Source organism: Temnothorax americanus, unplaced genomic scaffold (genome assembly GCF_048541705.1).
Source record: "Temnothorax americanus isolate GAGA-0224 unplaced genomic scaffold, ASM4854170v1 Scaffold39, whole genome shotgun sequence".
Classification (NCBI taxonomy): Eukaryota; Metazoa; Arthropoda; class Insecta; order Hymenoptera; family Formicidae; genus Temnothorax; species Temnothorax americanus.
This window is the reverse complement of record NW_027509536.1, coordinates 1,270,653-1,287,903: the sequence shown is the minus strand read 5'-3', so window position 1 is coordinate 1,287,903 and position 17,251 is coordinate 1,270,653. Positions and strand designations below refer to the sequence as shown.

The 17,251-nt window shown below is 38.3% G+C and overlaps 1 protein-coding gene and 1 non-coding gene across 4 annotated transcripts in view; one reads left to right on the top strand and one right to left on the bottom strand.

The window, feature by feature from the left end:
- The window catches only part of LOC143902217 (uncharacterized), a 23,795-nt gene extending 6,544 nt beyond the window's left edge, over positions 1-17,251 (top strand). For 2 of the 3 annotated variants that reach the window (XM_077414931.1, XM_077414929.1), the window contains 7 exons: positions 8,733-9,057; positions 12,674-12,944; positions 13,398-13,606; positions 14,432-14,817; positions 15,060-15,340; positions 15,473-16,092; positions 16,275-17,251. In XM_077414931.1, the coding sequence (XP_077271057.1) occupies positions 9,023-9,057; positions 12,674-12,944; positions 13,398-13,606; positions 14,432-14,817; positions 15,060-15,340; positions 15,473-16,092; positions 16,275-16,716 (2,244 nt within the window). In that variant the 5' untranslated portion in view covers positions 8,733-9,022 and the 3' untranslated portion in view covers positions 16,717-17,251. The remainder of the gene's footprint in view (positions 1-8,732; positions 9,058-12,673; positions 12,945-13,397; positions 13,607-14,431; positions 14,818-15,059; positions 15,341-15,472; positions 16,093-16,274) is intronic. The other variant, XM_077414932.1, reaches the window with a different exon arrangement.
- On the bottom strand, positions 10,676-10,759 carry Trnal-aag (transfer RNA leucine (anticodon AAG)). Its single transcript has one exon. It is a non-coding gene; the product is annotated as a tRNA-Leu (tRNA).

The following is a 17,251-nucleotide window of genomic DNA, read 5'->3' as shown; positions in this document are numbered from 1 at the left end:
ATTTACGTGTTTTGTGTATTTCATACGTAATCAAAGTGAACAAATTCTATATAAACCGAAACATTCGGTCTAAATTTGGAAATTATAATTAAAGCGTTTTGTGTACGTTTATAAATCTTACAATTTTGTGATATTATTTACAAATACTTACAAAACAGCCAACAGCGGAAGCCTTGAATACCTTGAAGCCATTATACGATTTAAGGGTTAATTGAAATACTGTTGAATGACACGTTCTCGTATTTCGTTACCGTTTACATTTCTTATGTCGTTCAATCCCATATTTCTTTCCTCTATGTCCAATTCGTCGTAATATATCTCAGGCTGCGGTATGTTATAAAATTTGGCTATGTTTTGAACAATGCAGCAAGCATTAACAATGAGAGCTGAAATTGTTTATAACATCATAAAATTAATATTACTATTGGTATTACATTAGTATTTACAAGATGCAATTGGTATATGAATTTCCTCGCAGTCGAAGATGAATTCCCATAACTGGACTGTCGCCAACTTCGGGTCGAATCTGCGGATCGGTTATCTGTCTGTAACTTTTCAAAGTTTTCACAGGCTCCATATTAGCATGTTTCGTGCCGGTTTCTGGATCTATCGTAGTTAAGATACATCTTGTACGGGGTCTAACGTTTCTCATAATCACATCCCCAATCTTTACCCAATTCCATTTATCTTCTTCGTAAGCAGTGGCACCCTTGACTACGAAATTCATGCGAAATTGCTGCGGCGTAATTGATTCGTCCATTCGGCTATTAAGGTCTGCTATGAATTTTACCTGAAAATTCTGGTGAATAATGCAATGCTCTCTCTTTTCTTAGACACCTCCATCGTCTCTTTAACATCCCAATAGCTCGTTCTATACATAACCGAGCTCTTACATGAGCATTAGTGTAACGAGCCGAAGGTGATCCTTCTGGTTGTCTTAGTTTTGGTGTCAATATAAGTACATATTGTCCCTTGTAGTCGGTCTCCACAAATGGCTCCACAAATTTACTTTCTAGTAACATTTAGAATATCACATTGCTCTATCCTGGCTCTATCTAAAATTAGATTGGTATGCAGCAAGGTAATAGGTTTAGATTTGATTTAATGGTTTTACTCTATCTCTTATATGTATAACATTATCAACCGCTTCTTGCGCTCACACCGCTAATAATGTGATCCGGGTGGGTCATTATCTGTGGTTCCACGTCGATAATTGCGGTCGATTTACAATTGTCGTTTTGATTTAATGAAGGTGAATTAAATCTCAATTAATACAAGAATTTAACAAGGTTAGTAGGCTTGGAATAAGCAAAAGCCAGAGTTTCGATCGAAAATAGTTTGAGTATAATTTTGTTTAAGCAAATGAGCTGTCGGCAAATAAACTGATGCGCTCAAGAAAAAATTACTTTACGACGATTTTCGCGCCTGTTTATACATAAGTGGTCAGAACTCCCCTTCTCCTCTCGCGCGAGTTTCTCACCACTTTTTTCGTATTCTAGTGGAAGAGGAAGGTCTTATCTCCTGGTGTAATTTTATGCTCGTCCGGTCTACGGCCTGGGAACCGTCCCTCCCTTGATCGGAAATCGGATAAATAATCGATATCTCTCTATATAATTGATATCTTTCTATTATTAATCTGGTAAAATACATAAAACGAAGTGTCAATCAAACGCATATTACGTCAAAGGTTCTGAGTTTAATTTTGTTCGCACGTAACAACAACGCATAACGGTGAAACCGCTGTCTTCTGTGACGTGTTCTTCTTATTATTTATTATTCATATCCGACCAAGGATATGATGGTGCTGTTCGCATGAAATATTTTACAATCGTACCCCACAAGAGCGAGTCCGGAGCGGGTCAGGAGGATCACCAAAAAAATTTTTATCATCATCTGCAACAGAAATGAGTTCATCCTGGCTCGCTGCAATACGCCTTCCGGAGTCGATTCACGTGTACCACCCATGTAGTACGTCCTATCTTTATCTTTATGTTTTCGTGATCCAATACTTCTATTATTTTGTATGGCCCTAAGTAATGAGGCGAGAATTTATCGAGTTTCTTTTCATTTTTCAAGAATACATTGTCTTCGGTCTTGAAAAATACAGGATTAACGCGCTTGTCATAATATGTTTTGGATCGCTCTTTTGCTTTTTTTAGATTTGATTTAGCCAATTTTTGCAGATCGAAGATTCTGTTGAACAAATCGGTTAAGCAAGATTCATAAGTTTCGGGGTTGTTTTCTTGATTGAAGCTGGAGGGTATTCTTGCGGGAGTGCCAAAGACTAATTCATGTAGAGTGTAGCCCGTCCCTTCATGCACAGAAGTATTGTACGAGAAACTAGCTCGTTCTATCAGGATGTCCCAGTTCTCTTCTCTTTCAACGAAACATTTCAGGTACTCTATTAGTACCAGGTGCGAGCGTTCGAGTGACCCATTAGTCTGAGGGTGAAAGGCTGTGGTTCGGAGATGCTGAATTTTAAGTCTCTTTGTGAGGTTCCTCATGAGTAGGCTTAGAAAATTGGTACCTTGATCCGTCAAGATGCTTCTAGGACAACCGAAACGACACATAAATTGATTGACAAAGGCTGTGGCGGTAGTTTCTGCTCGTGTGTCGGGTAATGGGACGTATAGGGAGTATTTGGTCAGGAGGTCTTGTAAGGTCAGTATATATGTGTTATCATGGAAGGTGGTTTTGAGCAGGCCTACAATGTCTAGAGCGACCTTGTCGAAAGCTTTTCCCTGGGTGTCCGTGATTACCATCGGTTGTCTGGTTTTTCTTCTCACAAGTTTTCGCAATTGACACGTCTTGCACGGCTTGTGTTTTGGTCTGCTCCTGTTCTTTTTCTAGTCTTGTTACTCTTATGGATAGATCAGTCATTATGTCTTTTATTTTACAGAGGAGAGTTAGTATGTCGTATGTCATCCTGTCGTGTGATTCTTTTTGGTTGTTCCATTATCTTTTAAGTAGGTTGAGGCATGTGTGACGGGGTCTTTTCCTTGCCTTTGGTCTGTCTGGATCCTTATCGGCGTTTATCTTCTGGTAGAGCCCTATGTCTCCTCTTGATTGCAATGGAAGGTTCTACGCATCTATGGGGTCAGGGGGTTCATAGCTTGCACCCGGTTTTGCGATCATCTCTTCAGATGCGGGTTGTCTCAGGCTTAGAGAGGAGCTTGTACTTTGCGAACTTTTGCTCATCTTTTATTTTCATTTGTTGGTCCATGTCCGCGGGCGTATATCCGATATTGGTACAGCTCGTCGTCCGACATTTATCGGCGCTCGCGATTTTATTTTCGGCACTCGCGAATGTCCCTGGCAATCTTTTCCGTCGCTCGCGAATTTTATTTTCGGCGCTCGCAATTTCAAATTGGATTGGATTTACAATTAACGCAGCACTTCGCAGCAGCTTAGCTACTTGGTTGCTCGGCTGCTCGGGCGGCTCGGGCTGGCAATTCCGTGCGTGTATTACTCGCAACCTATCCGCAAATCAGGGTATTCGAAGTAACCTTGTGAGACAAATATATCTATTAAAGTGTCTTTATTAAAAAGTATTAAAAAGAAATCTGGAATGTTGTTCTTTTCTCGCGGATTGACGGACCCCAGTGCCGTTACGACCGACCTGATCCTCGTGCGGCACAACAAAACTGGTATAATATATATATTTCCGTTGAAAATTAGAGGTCCCCATTGCAGAGCCAGAATTAATCCCAGGTTTTATTGAATTTATACCCGGATTCTTGAAAGCAGTGGTTTTGGCATGATTCGGCGACGACAGCTATAAAAGTCGAGTCACGAGATTTCATATGTACTTTTCTTTTATAAGAATAGATCATATTCTTTTCGATAAATATTCTCCCATTGATGCTATCAATAGTAGTTTTATCTCATTGATGAAAAGACCGTAATAGTAAAGTAAACATGGATATAATAAATAATAATTCTTTTTAAAATAAAGAAAGACGGAAAATAGAAAGAAAGTTTAAAAAAAAGAAAAAATAAAGATATTTAAAAAATTAAAAAATACGTTTATCTCTAATAAAGAATGTGGTTACAAATGGGTATATTTTATTTTTCAACTATTAGTTTTTGATAAAAAAAACATCCATTTTAAGTTTTGTAAATCCTGTTAGTTTAAAATTAATTGAAAGCTTTCATACAAGAGGGATATAAATCAAGAAAACTCCGTTTTGAGGATAATAAAATAACTTCTTAATATTAACTGTCAAATTACTAAAATAAAAGCACATGCTATAGTTTCGTTTTTTTTCTGAAACTTATAAATTTTTGCAATAAATAAAACTATTTTAATATATTGCAAAAAGTGTAAAAAAAAAAAAATTTTTAGTAATGATACTTACATCCTACAGCAACAGTAGTTTTGGAGAAAAAAATAGAAACGAATCATTATTTATGTCACTTTAAAATATAAATTTATTACAAAAAGCAATTACTATATAAATATTATTTAAATATCAAGATCAGAGTCGTCATTGGCGCTTGTATCAACATTTTTATGGGTTTCTTCCGTCAAGCCCATGTAAAAAAGCGTTTTTCTTTTTTTTGGAAACGTATCGCAAGAATGTAAGACATTTCTTACATTTTTATGTTTCTTTTTTGATATTGCATTTGGCTTCAGTTTACAATGCCCCAACTCTGAAATAACTTTTTAGCATTCAGAGGATATGCTTTAAGCGGTAGACCATTGTAACCTCCCATACTTGAATGTTGTTGGAGGAATATTTCAACTGCACAGCCTTGGAGATCTTCGTGCGCTTGTCGCGCCGAACTACTTTAAGTAGAAGTTTCTCCAAATCCATAATGATCTCAGCACCATTTGCTATTATAAATAGCATGTTCCGTGAGATCTTAATCTTGATTATGTACTGTTTCATAATCATATGGAGAATCATAAATGTCGGCGCTATCCATGGCAGCCGCTATCTGGCTGATGTTCACTGCTTAAAGGCACTGAGGGTCTGCTCAAAGGCACTATTCAAAGAAACTGAGAGTCAAGCTACAAAAATTGAAAAACGCTTTTGGCGAGCTTTTTTCACGCACTTTTCACTGCCAATCAAATTTATAAGGTATTAACTTTAAGGTTTACTGATCTTCTTTTTTGCAACAAAAAAAATAGAGATGTAAGTCGATTTACATTCCTCTTGTATGGAAACTCAATTATTTTAAATCGTTTTATTAAATATATTTTTTGTAGCTACTTTTTCTTAAGAATTATTCTATCCGTGTTTGTATTTATTTTTTAGCAAGATAGATATATATCTTGATAATGGATATATATCTTTATTACGGGAGAAAAAGATGTATTTCTCCTAATAATGGAAGAATATTTTTTCTCGTGAATATATATAGAAAAATTGCATAATTTGCATTCATGAAGAATGGTGATTGTCGTTGTTTCACTGCCGAAATGACCGCTGTCGAGATACAATCCGAAAGATCCGGGATTCGTTCCTTTCTGCAGTGGGGTTCTTAGTATTCAATGGGTAATGATATATATGTATATACGATTTTATCCTTATCAAGGGAAATTGTTTCTCGTCGATTTGGTAATATTTCCGTTGGAAATTAGAGGTCCCCGTTGCAGAACCAGAATTAATCTCAGATTTTATTTAATCAATTTGACTCGGATTTCCGAAAGCAGTGGTTTCGGCATGACTTGGCGATGACAGCTATAACAATCGAGTCGCGAGATTTAATATGTTATAAGAAAGATCTTATCTTTTTCAATAAATATTCTCCCATTTTGACGCTACCAATGATAATTCCATCTGACTGACGAAAAGGCAGTAATAAAGTAAACATGGATATAATAATTCTTTTTAAAATAAAGAAAGATGGAAAGTAGAAAAAAAGAAAAAAGAAAAAGGTTTAAAAGAAAAAAAAATATATTTAAAAAAATGAAAAATTATATTTTGTCTTCGTCAAAGAATACGATTACAAACCCTATACTTTAATTTTTAACTTTTATTTTCTGTTTATAAAAATCATCTTCGGCATTGTAAATCTGGCCGGAAAATCAGTTATTAAATATATTCTTTTGTAGCCACTTTTTCTTGAGAATTATTCTATATTTTTATTAATTTTTTTAGTAAGACAGATATATTTTGATAACGGATATGTATTATCTTCATTACGGGAGAAAAAGATGTATCTCTCCTAATAATGGAAGAATATTTTTTTACCCGCGAATTATATTGAAAAATTGCATAATTTGCATTTATGAAGAACGGTGATTGTCGTTGTCGTTTCACTGCCGAAATTATCGTTGTCGGGAGACAATCCGGAAGATCCGGAATTCGTTCCTTCCTGCAGTGGGGTTCTTAGTATTCAATAATTAAATTTGTTGTGCCGGTGCCTTGATTTGGGCTCAGGGTCGGCACTGGGTTCTGATGATGATCCGCCAAATAGGAGAGTGAAGGACACTTGCGGGAATGTAGTTGCAGTCACGTTTAATAAACGGATTGATTTCTTTATTCACTTGTTACTTATTCACAATTATTATTTATTCACAATTATTTAGTTACTATATATATATATATACCCTGACTTGCGGGTTACAATCGCATACCTCCCGATATATCTAAAATTTCCAAGTCTGGACGCGAATTTCTTAACTGCATTGTAATTGCGTCTGCATCTTACTAGATCTCTTATTATAACGACTAGGGATGCCAGGGGACTCAGGATGTAGCGATTAGGGTAATCCAACGTCATGGCCTCCATCGTCGTCGTGCAAGTCGAATTCAGGTCGCACAAAATTGGCGAGTGATACGGCGAACCTCGCGAGTCGTTCGTGGACGGATGCACATTGTAGTCCTGCACTCGGAAATAGAGTAGCAAATTTATTCTGACGAAGTGCAACATTCCAGGAATAAAAATGCCAGACATGTCTTACTGATGAACGTTGACGAGCACATCTTCCAAGATCCAAAGTCTAATCGTTTCACTTTACGTCGGCGGCGCGTGCGAGTGTGGGTGCGACGACAGTATATCTGGTGCAAGCGCGAGTTCTCGTGCGGGGCTTTTGTCGCAATTGCGTACATTCTTACTCTACATTTTTTCAGCTCGTATAAATTGAGCTCTTGTTCAGCCTTGCGATTTGCGACTATAAATATAATTGTGTAAATTTGTAAAAATTAACCAGCATTTAATTTTTTTCAGATGTTACGTTAGGTTGACATACCCATCATTGAGGTGCGTATTACAGACATGCCCAAATTATACTCGAATTATATCATACTCGCGTTACAAATTGAGAGCACGGATGACTGATATACGTGTACTGACATAGGACTGCTCGCCCAATCTTCTTATTGGTGACTTTTATTTTATTTCAGCGGGACCGATGCCCTGTTGCTAACTCGGATAGTTTTCGAGTTAGTTTTGTCACCTTGTTGTCAACGCTTCTGGAAACGTGTGAACTTTAACGAGAATGAATACAGAGCCGATGAAACAGAAGAGAAAAAGCTACAAGATAGGACTTTTTAAATTTTTATTTTTATATATTTTATTTTCTTCTACGTTTCTCTCTTCATTTTGTTTTCCTCCTTTTCACGTTTCTTTAATAATTCTCTAAAAAGCTTTTAACTTATTGACGTTTACGCGAAGTGTTTTCTTCCCTTTTTGCTAGTGTAGTTTACGTCCAAATTTTTCTCGGTGATCGTATAGAGTCCTATCCGTAGGGAGTATAATTTCTTCGATCGTCATCTGCGAACAGTTTTATCATGTATAAGAGAACCTTTTCTCCTACTTTAAATGCGGTACTTTTCGTCTTTTTGTCGTAATTATCTCTGGCTTTGATTTTCTCGTTTTTCAGGTGGTCCTTCGCGATTTGTTGTGTGGCGTGTAATTTTTTCTTCAATTCTTGCGCGTAGTTGTTGTACGTGTAGGTAGGCTTCGGGGGTTGTGACAGTAGTTACAGTCGTAGCTGTCGCGATTCGTGATGTAATGCCACGTGCGGTTCCGCGTATCGCGACTGTATGTCCAGCGTGCTGTGTTTAAGGGAGAGGGGTTTTAGTGGATGCTAGCCCCACATATCCCGGGTGGCCGGCCCCCGGTTGAATGCGCGCGAGGGATTTTCCCTCTTCCTACGGAAACAAAAAAAAAGTTACAGTCGTAGGTAATGTCGCTTGGTGTCCGTAGATTAATTCGATCATCGTAAATCCTACGAAATTATTTTTGAAGTTTTACATTTTAACTCTTTGACTGCTAACAGCGCCTATCTGCGTCCTCACTCTGGCGAAAGTCTTCACTGTGTACTAACGAATTTTAATCGATAAATGTTACAGTCGGTAATGTAAATAGCGTACAAGCTTCAAACAAGTCTTATAAAAGATAACTTTCAGACGTCTTGAAGGCTTTTTAAGATGTCTTTTGGTAAAGTCTTAAAAACGTCTTGTTTTGAAGGACGCACGTGTTATCTAGGAAGCTAATTTTTGGTCTGTGAAACACCGATAGTACAACATCGAATAATAAAAATAAGACTTGTCACGTAATAATTCAGCACGTTTAAAAAATTGTAAAAAATCTCTGATAAATACTATAATGTCATTATAGTTCAACAGTATTATTGAGATGTTTTCAAGTATGATTGAACTCTTTCGTTATAAACTTCCCGAATTATGATGAGCCAATTTTAACTTGATTTTCAGCGTTTTCACGACCGAAAAATTGTGTCTTATTGTTTTCTTTTATCAATCTATATTATTCTACAGGTTTACCTAACTCGGCGTCTCAAAACCGCCTCACCACCCTACCGCGGGGTGGATCAACCCTCGCAACTGCGCAGGTGTATCGCACCGGCTCACCTTCTTATCAACATCTCCGAAAAGCCAGTCACGCCAGAAGGAAGGTCTGGCTCGCCTTGCATCTTCCTTCGCACCTTTTTCCTCTTCTTTATTTTCCGCGAATATCGGTTCGGAGACGATACATCACCCCACCCGCTCTTTTCGATCATCACCACCTCGCATCCTTCGAAAGGGCAATCGTTGGGTAGGACGATGCGATGGGCGAGGGCAAAAGCGACCGTCCCGGCAAAAGGTAACAATTCGCGCTGCTTCTTGCCACTCGATCGAAGTGTACGCGTTACGCCGTTTAATTAATCCCTCAGCTCGGACGTGTAAAATAATTATTTACTCACTCGTATTGCTGTGCTTATTCCTGCAAAGAATTAAATCACCGAATTCGCGACGTAAAGACATTAGTCCGATTAAAACGTCAGTTTTATTATATCAAAAATAATAATATTGTACGCAATTTTATTCACAATTTTTTTTTTATTTAAACAAATGGTTTATCTATAAGAAACAACCGCCGATTAAAATAAACTTTTCGTAAAAATAATGTTTTCACGACTTTCCCTTTCCGCATTTTTCTGTATTGAGATAATACATTAAGCTCTTGATAGAAATGACTGTGTGCTGGTTACTTTCAACATTCTTTCTTAAACCTTACTTTTCCTTAAATTCTTACTTATTATTATTATTTTTATTAGTTTATTTTATTTTTCTCTTGTTTTTGAAGAATTTTCTTCTATAAGTAAGTAAGTAAATTAATACTGCAGTTACAGTAACATCCAGATAGACAAGAATAAAATACATTTTATAAATAGTAAACGTGTTGCGTCAATGTATAGCACATTTTACAATATGAAAGGCATTGTACGAGCTCTGTGTAATACATAGAATAACCACAATTAGATGGTTATATGTAACAATCTATTAATCGACATTGAAGATTTATGGGGTCATCGATATCATATTAACTTAATTTAACCATTTTCGCGCGATACACTGTCGAGAATCTTTTTCAATTTGATAAGTGTTTAATCCCATTTACCCCGATCGTTAGATCACGCCTAGACAATTTAATAGCTTAAACGATACGAATGTCGTTTACTGCATTAATTTTACAAAGTAATGCGGTAAAAAGGTGTTCCATCACGTGGCGATGCAGTATTTTGGGATTAGGGGATAAATAAAGTATACAGATAATATGGTTAAAGTATCGCCAAATAAAATATTTAATTCGATCCGTTCGCGCATCTAATTAGCGCCTACTGATCTGTGAAGCGTGAAAGACGAGATAGGTGAGACTTTTGATGGCCACGGCCTGGATTCCTCCCAGGAAAGCTCGCGTGCAAGCCACCGTAGGGTGCCTCTCTGTAAAATGCGTTCAGATTGAATCACGCACGAAGACCGTAGAATAACTGACCGGCCGGCGGGTCCGGCGGCACGTCGAATCGCATGTCGGCCAAGTGCGTGCGACCACGTGGCGCGGACATTAATTTAGCCGCGCATACAGATTTGTCGTGCGGAGAAAGTCGTCGTGGTGGTAGGGTAGGATCCGTTAAAATCGGGGTCATTGGGTCGAGCAAAACGAAACCTCAGTATTACGAATCGACCAGGGAGCACGGTAAACGAGCGAGCTGCGAGGGAGAGAAAGAGAGGAAAGAAAAGAAAGAGAGAAAACAAAAACGATACAATTCGCCGAGCAAAACGGCGCCGAAACAAGCTTGTCAGATCCAGATTGTCGATTCGCGTTATCTAATTTCCTATGCGGAAGGGTGTAAAGCGGAGCAGGGGAGGGAAAAATCTCTACGTATAGCGTGCGATATAATTGCAAAAGTTTTTTTTTCAGCCGCGAAGCAAAAAATATCTGGCAACGGTGGCCGATTCGAACCCACGCCTCCGAAGAGACTGGTGCCTTAAACCAGCGCCTTAGACCGCTCGGCCACGTTACCACGTTGAATGTAACATGCCTCTCGCGACGACATGTTGGGCGTCTTGTGCCGCTTCGGCACTCTGGGGTCCGGATATCCACGGGGGAGTGACAGGGACAATTAGAACATTTTTTCCTTGATACAACACTTTAATAAAAGTCACTTTTAATCGAGTTTTACAATGGCTCTATTTATTCTAAACGCGAGACTGCGAGATCCGTTCCTACTGTGCGTACTGCCTCTTTTGAACTTTCTCTCCTCTGTTTTTATCAGCGGCTTTCCTTTTGTTGTTAGCTCGAAGTGGATCAAGGCTATCAGGCCTGGTCAGCTTTTCGTAGAATTGTTGTGCCGGTACCCGGGAGTTGCTCTCAGGATCGGCACAGGATTCGGGAATCTCGGGTCGGAGAAGAAACACTCGTCACGATGTATAAAATTACAACCCAATATATTTCTCTTTTAATCTTCAATATACAATTTTAATTATGATACTCGCGAAGTTTCGACCTTTGATATACGCGACGCACGTTATTGTTTTATGGTTGACTATGACGACTGCCCGCCGCTCGTCGGAAAGGCGGGCGCTTTATCCGCTCGGTATGGCTGACTTAGTTGTCAGCGTTTTTGATACCTCGATGTCCGGGATGACTGTATTTGGTCATTCCCGAGACTGGTGCAGATCTTCGCGTCAGCGGTCTTCGTCGCTAGGGTCGGATTTCGTATCGGAGGCACTTGGTGTTGCCAAGTGCATTCTTTATTCTTAACTACGTTGTGCGCTCACAACAGAATATTAGATGTTGGACTACACTTATATAATCATGAGTTAAATCCAAATTCATAAGTGAATATTTATTATTTAATCTCTTAAACAATTCTATTTATTTCTCTAATAAAATCTTCAATTCTTTTAGGCCTTAAGGTTCGAATTCCACGAATACAATGTTCTTTAACGATGGATACGTGGTGAAATGGGGGTACCACGCCCTCAGCTCGCCGCGATACGAGCTCCCCCCGTCGATTAAATTCTGTTGCGGCAAATGCGGGGAAGTCATCCTAGGCCTAAGACCATATTTGATCAAGAGGTGTCACTCTATCCCTCACATGCAAAACATTATCAATAAGTATTGCAATTAAGACGAATTGAGGATGAATATTTACAATTGCAGAGTTCATATATCTTATATGATTTTCTGGAGCAAATTGGTTTCGATAAAATACAAATATATTATTTATGATTAAAATTGGATTGATAAATAGTTTATTTGTTCAAGTTTATATTAATAATTATAAAGATCATATTAATCATCTCAATTCTCGATCATCTTTATCGTGTCTTCTCTTTTTCAGAGCACTACTATTATCTATAAAGAAGCGGGTTTTAGAATTTTATTGTACGATTTTGATCGTAATTCAAATTGCGACATTTCGGCGACATTTTGCGCATATCATGTTTATCTTCGACCATAATTTCGCGAGGATTGACGTGCGCGCGAGCCATTAGGCCAGGGATGAGATTTATTTTTCTAGCTCCGCGCATTTTGCAGATCGATTCGTCGCGTCTGGGAGAGCCGTTGTAACGGCATGCACGGTACCATCGTACCACTCTCTTCCTGTTCCTCGTCCTCCCTGTCCTCCCTGTCCTCCTCGCCGTTGCAAGCGGCCCGCCCTCCTATATCCTTAATTCGCGACTTCGGCTCTTCGTCATCTTCAGTAAGCTCAGGTTGTCCCTCCGCGTCATGTCGCGAATTGTTCTGTCCGCTCGGAATATCTGTCAAGCTGGTGGTCTAAATTAGCGAAGTTTTATATGAAAACTAAAAAAAAGACACTTGACAAATTATTTTCTTTAAAAGCAAAACGAAAAGATATAGAATATTATCTAAAAATTTGTAAATAAAATTTACTGTTAAACGGTGTCATTTTCCTACCGACTACAATTAGGCAAAGACCCTCCACTCGCCGCGTCGGCAAGGCGTCCTCGGATTCCGAGGTAGCGCACGGTAAGGGCAAGGGCAAAGGGCGTAAGAGCAAGACCAAGGAGAGATGGCCGTTCCTCGAAGAACTGACGGTCGACGAGTTGGCCCGTTATCGGAGGAAACGCGTGCAGGATCGACCAAAAGACAATCTGCAGTCTCATCCGGAATCGGGAGACCAGTGTTCCGGTTCTGAATATCAACGCGCGTTCGGTGCGAATGTTAAAGAGCTCTCTAAGGTATCCATATAAAATGTAATACTTTACTCTCTCTTTCGTTCAAGGAATTTTTTCGTCATTTCTCGATTTCTTCAATCAATGAAATAAAACATAGATAATTTTTAAATTATATTATAATATTAATTAAAAGACAAAGTTTTTAGCAAAATAATGTACACGGTATTACATTACTTTGTATTAGATAAAAGATAAGTATACACACACAAAAGAGAATTGCTTGCGTTATTGGAACTAAAAATTATATTTTATAAGAATTATAAGAATTATATTTTATACCAGAAATATTGGCTTTCGAGTTTATGTAATTGTAATTCAAAATTTTTTTGCTCTTTATGAGCAACAAGAAAAGCAGTCCTAATAAGAGAGAGTTTTGTGAATTTACTTTCTTTATTACTCTATATGTATTAGAAGATTATGTAATAATTTATATTTAAATATGTACTTTTATGGTAGGAAAATTTCTGGCCTGAGGATTATATCCGCGTAGATGGAACTACTGAAAATGCGCAATTTTCGTATGATCTTAAAGAACACGAAGCTGAGGTCGAGGATCCATCTGGAAAAAAGGAGAGTGATTCCGCCCAAGTGGTTCATGAAAACGAAATAATGCAGACGAAAGTTCCGCAATTCGAAAGTTCATTCAGACGTCCATCGTTCAGAAGGTAAGCCTTTACTTATTGCTTGATATAAATTATAGCATAATTGTGAAATCGCGTACAATAAAAATAGAATATTTTTGCAAATAGTAAGTAGGAAATATAATGATATATTGCTAATAAATAATATATTGGTATATTAATAATAGTAAATGATAATATAATTTTTAGTAAAACATAGATTGTAAAATTAAAGAGCCAATGCTATAAAATACCCTTACATTACATCGTAGATTGATATCTAATTACAACTTAGCCAGTCGAGATCGTTTAGCAGAGTTCAGCTTATTTCACGAAAACTTCTTACCCGTCATAAATCGGCAAACTTATCGTATCGAACTATCCCGAAACACGCGAGTTTACGCAAATCGAAGAAGCATAAAACTGACTGTCATGCAACTAAATTGTTAACGGAATCGGCTTTTCGCCTTTTTATACTCTTTGTCGGATCTCCGTGACATTTAATAAAATACACGGACATACAATTCAAAGTGTCGCAATTTATAATAAATGGCTACGTAATAATAAGTTACCTTTTGTTGAGATGTCAATCCAAGCAAATAATTAAATTTTCTATAATAATGCATAATACAAAAATAATCCTACTTAAAATAACATATCAAAATATAATTTTACATTGAGCAATCTGAAGTTTTGAAGTAATTAATCGCGAGAATCGAATATTAATATTATCAAACAAGTTGAAGCAATTTAAAAAGATGGAAATTATTTCAAATTGTTATAATCGACGCATTTTAATCGTCTACTTGCTTATATAATAGTTTAATCATCTATTAACTTAACAATCCATTGTTATTGAATTGCGCAAAGGGGTACCAGCTTGAAGTGCGAGGGTGATTTTTATACCAATACGGAAACATATTCTGCGTATAGGCCTTATGAGGGCCAGCATCGTACTGAGCTTATACGTCGACCTACGTCCTTGAAAATGGAAGGCGATTTGGACACTATGACGGAGAAATGCGAGAAATTTATCGAGTGGCTCAACGTTAGCCGACCGGAACTCATGCGTGTACCCACTCACCTGAAGATGGAGGGTGAGCTGGAAACGGCGACGGAAAATCAGGACAACTACGTCCCGTTCGTGGGGGTACGAAGGCCGGAATTGTTGAGGCGAAGCACGAACTTAAGGCTCGAGGGAGATACCTACTTCGTGCCAGAATATACCGATGTGTTTAAAGACCACAGCGTGAAAGGTAATAGCATTAGATTTAAAAACAATAAAAGTAATGTATCAAATGGCATTAAATAAGAATGTCATCAAAAAGATACTTAAATTTAAAAAAAGATTCTTTTCACACGGCTATGAGTTACAAGAATGATATATTAAAGTTTCTATTTAAAATATATTTAGTGAAATATATATATATAGTTGCTCTGCTTAGAGTTATTCTTTTTCCCTGTCGTCATTCTCTTTTCTTCGGAGTGCATGTTACAGATAAACTGCAGCCACAAAAACCTCAGATACATTTAAAAGCTGGGGGAGACTTTTACCAAAACACAGAGAGCACCGAAAATTTCGTTCATCCTTGCGTTAAACAGGAACAAGAAATGGCTGAACGGGCTAAAGACAATAATGAAGAAGCCAGATGGATGAGAGGTCAAGAGGAGGAGGAGGAGGAGCGAAGGAAGGATGAGGAGATGAAAATGTTAGTGTCAAAGTTAGAAGATCTAAATGGTCGGCCGTTGGAAATTCCCGAGTATCGTGACGCATACAAGGTACTTGCTAGATTTAAAAATTAATTTAATTAAAATCTATATTCAATTGTGTGTGTGTGTGTGTGTTAATATAAGATATGCATAGAATACATAGAACTGTGATATAGAATTACATTAGAGTACAATTTTTAGGATTATCCACGTGAACGACCGAAGATCGCGAAGCCGAATGTCGAGATAGGTCGCGCTGATGGCTCAAAGGTGACCTCGCCATCGCGCTCCAAGTTTTCCATAAAGATCGACCAGGATCCAGAGTATCAGTCCAAGTATCTCGAGTATCCCCGAGATCGTCCAATCTACCGTAAACCACCGGCGCTGCTGCGACCGACGGGAGTGTCTTCTTCCGGTCGTAGTAGCGTGTGCTTCGGCAAACCGACTCATCAGGAATGTCGTGCGTTTGAGTATGAGCCTACAAGCGAGGTGAGATTTCAGTATGTTCCCTATGGCTACGTACCGAGGGTCGAGACGCTGAAGATGCCGGCTAATCTACGGTTGGAGGGTAATCTTGAGCTTCAGCCGGAATACAAGAACGTTTATTGCGCAAGATACGATCATCAAGGTTCCGATGAACTTAGAACTACTTACGGCAAGAGCGATCGCAGTCCAAGTACAAGGAAAGAGCATTACTGGTCGAGCAGTGGCGGCCGGTGCGACAAAACGAACCTCGCGCAGGGACAGGACGCTTTTTGCGTATTAGACACGCGGATCCATGAGGATAATGTCATTGGGAAACCGCCGCTCGCTAGTAGAAGGTACTTTTATCGGTATCTGAGAACGAGGAGAACGAATGTAAATTACGAGATTAATGTTTAAACATTTCGGAAATTTAGAGACGTAAAAAGATCTCAAGGATCTAATATCTTGTTGAATTCGAAAACTTTCCACTTTGCTATTTACAAATTTTTTAAAAACTTTTTGCAATTGCGATTTTCAGAAGCTCCAAGTTGTCTCAAGCCGCAGCGGCGCTGAGACCGACGCAATTGGAACTGACGGATTGTGCGATTGTCACCAGAACGCGATCTCCCAGTCCAACGTATCGTCTGCACGTCTGCGATGTCGACAATGAACGGCGAGGATTCGGTCGACTCGGACAGTCTTCCGGAAGAGTACGCAGCCCTTCGACTGACCGTGTGATTCAGGACGACGTCGCGAGACCATATTCGCCGAGCTTTGGCAGAGCTAGGCAGGACCGTCGCGTTAACGATCAACCATTCGTAATTTTAGATAACGCCTCGAAGAGCGTGTCAGGTAGAAGTAGCGAGCGCAGAAAACGTACCGACAGAAGCCTCGATGTTCCGGTACCGGTCTCTCAAAGAAGACCTAAAACGCCATCCAGATGGATGCCGCCATGGTACGACAATACGAATACGATCTAAAGTCTGATCGAGAATATGAAAAGATATATTCTATTAAATCATAAACGAAACTGCCGTCTGAAACTTTTACGTTAGGTGATGGATATAGAACTGACGGCAAATTTAACACTGCCTATATCTTTACGTATAAAATAACTGGAATTAACCAGCCAAATTTATTTTTAAGTATTTATGTATACTATATAGAGCTGAAGCTGTGCTACTAATCTTTAAACGTGATGAAATCAATCTTTGGAAAATATGTTTTTCTAATGCTAGATTCAGATATTTTGTTTTCATTATGAGAAACACAAACGATCTTTATTACTAGAAAGACAAAACTCGGAATAGATCACATTTTGATCTAAATATGAGATAAGAACGAATAGATTTATATCCATATTATGTACGAAAAATTGTTAGAGACTCTTATCTGGTTTAATATATGCCGAGCTAATTAATTGTTATAAACAGTAGATAATAAGATACCTTATTACTGCCATTTGTTAATCTGTACGATTAAATAAATATAAATAGTAAATAATAAGTTACCTTA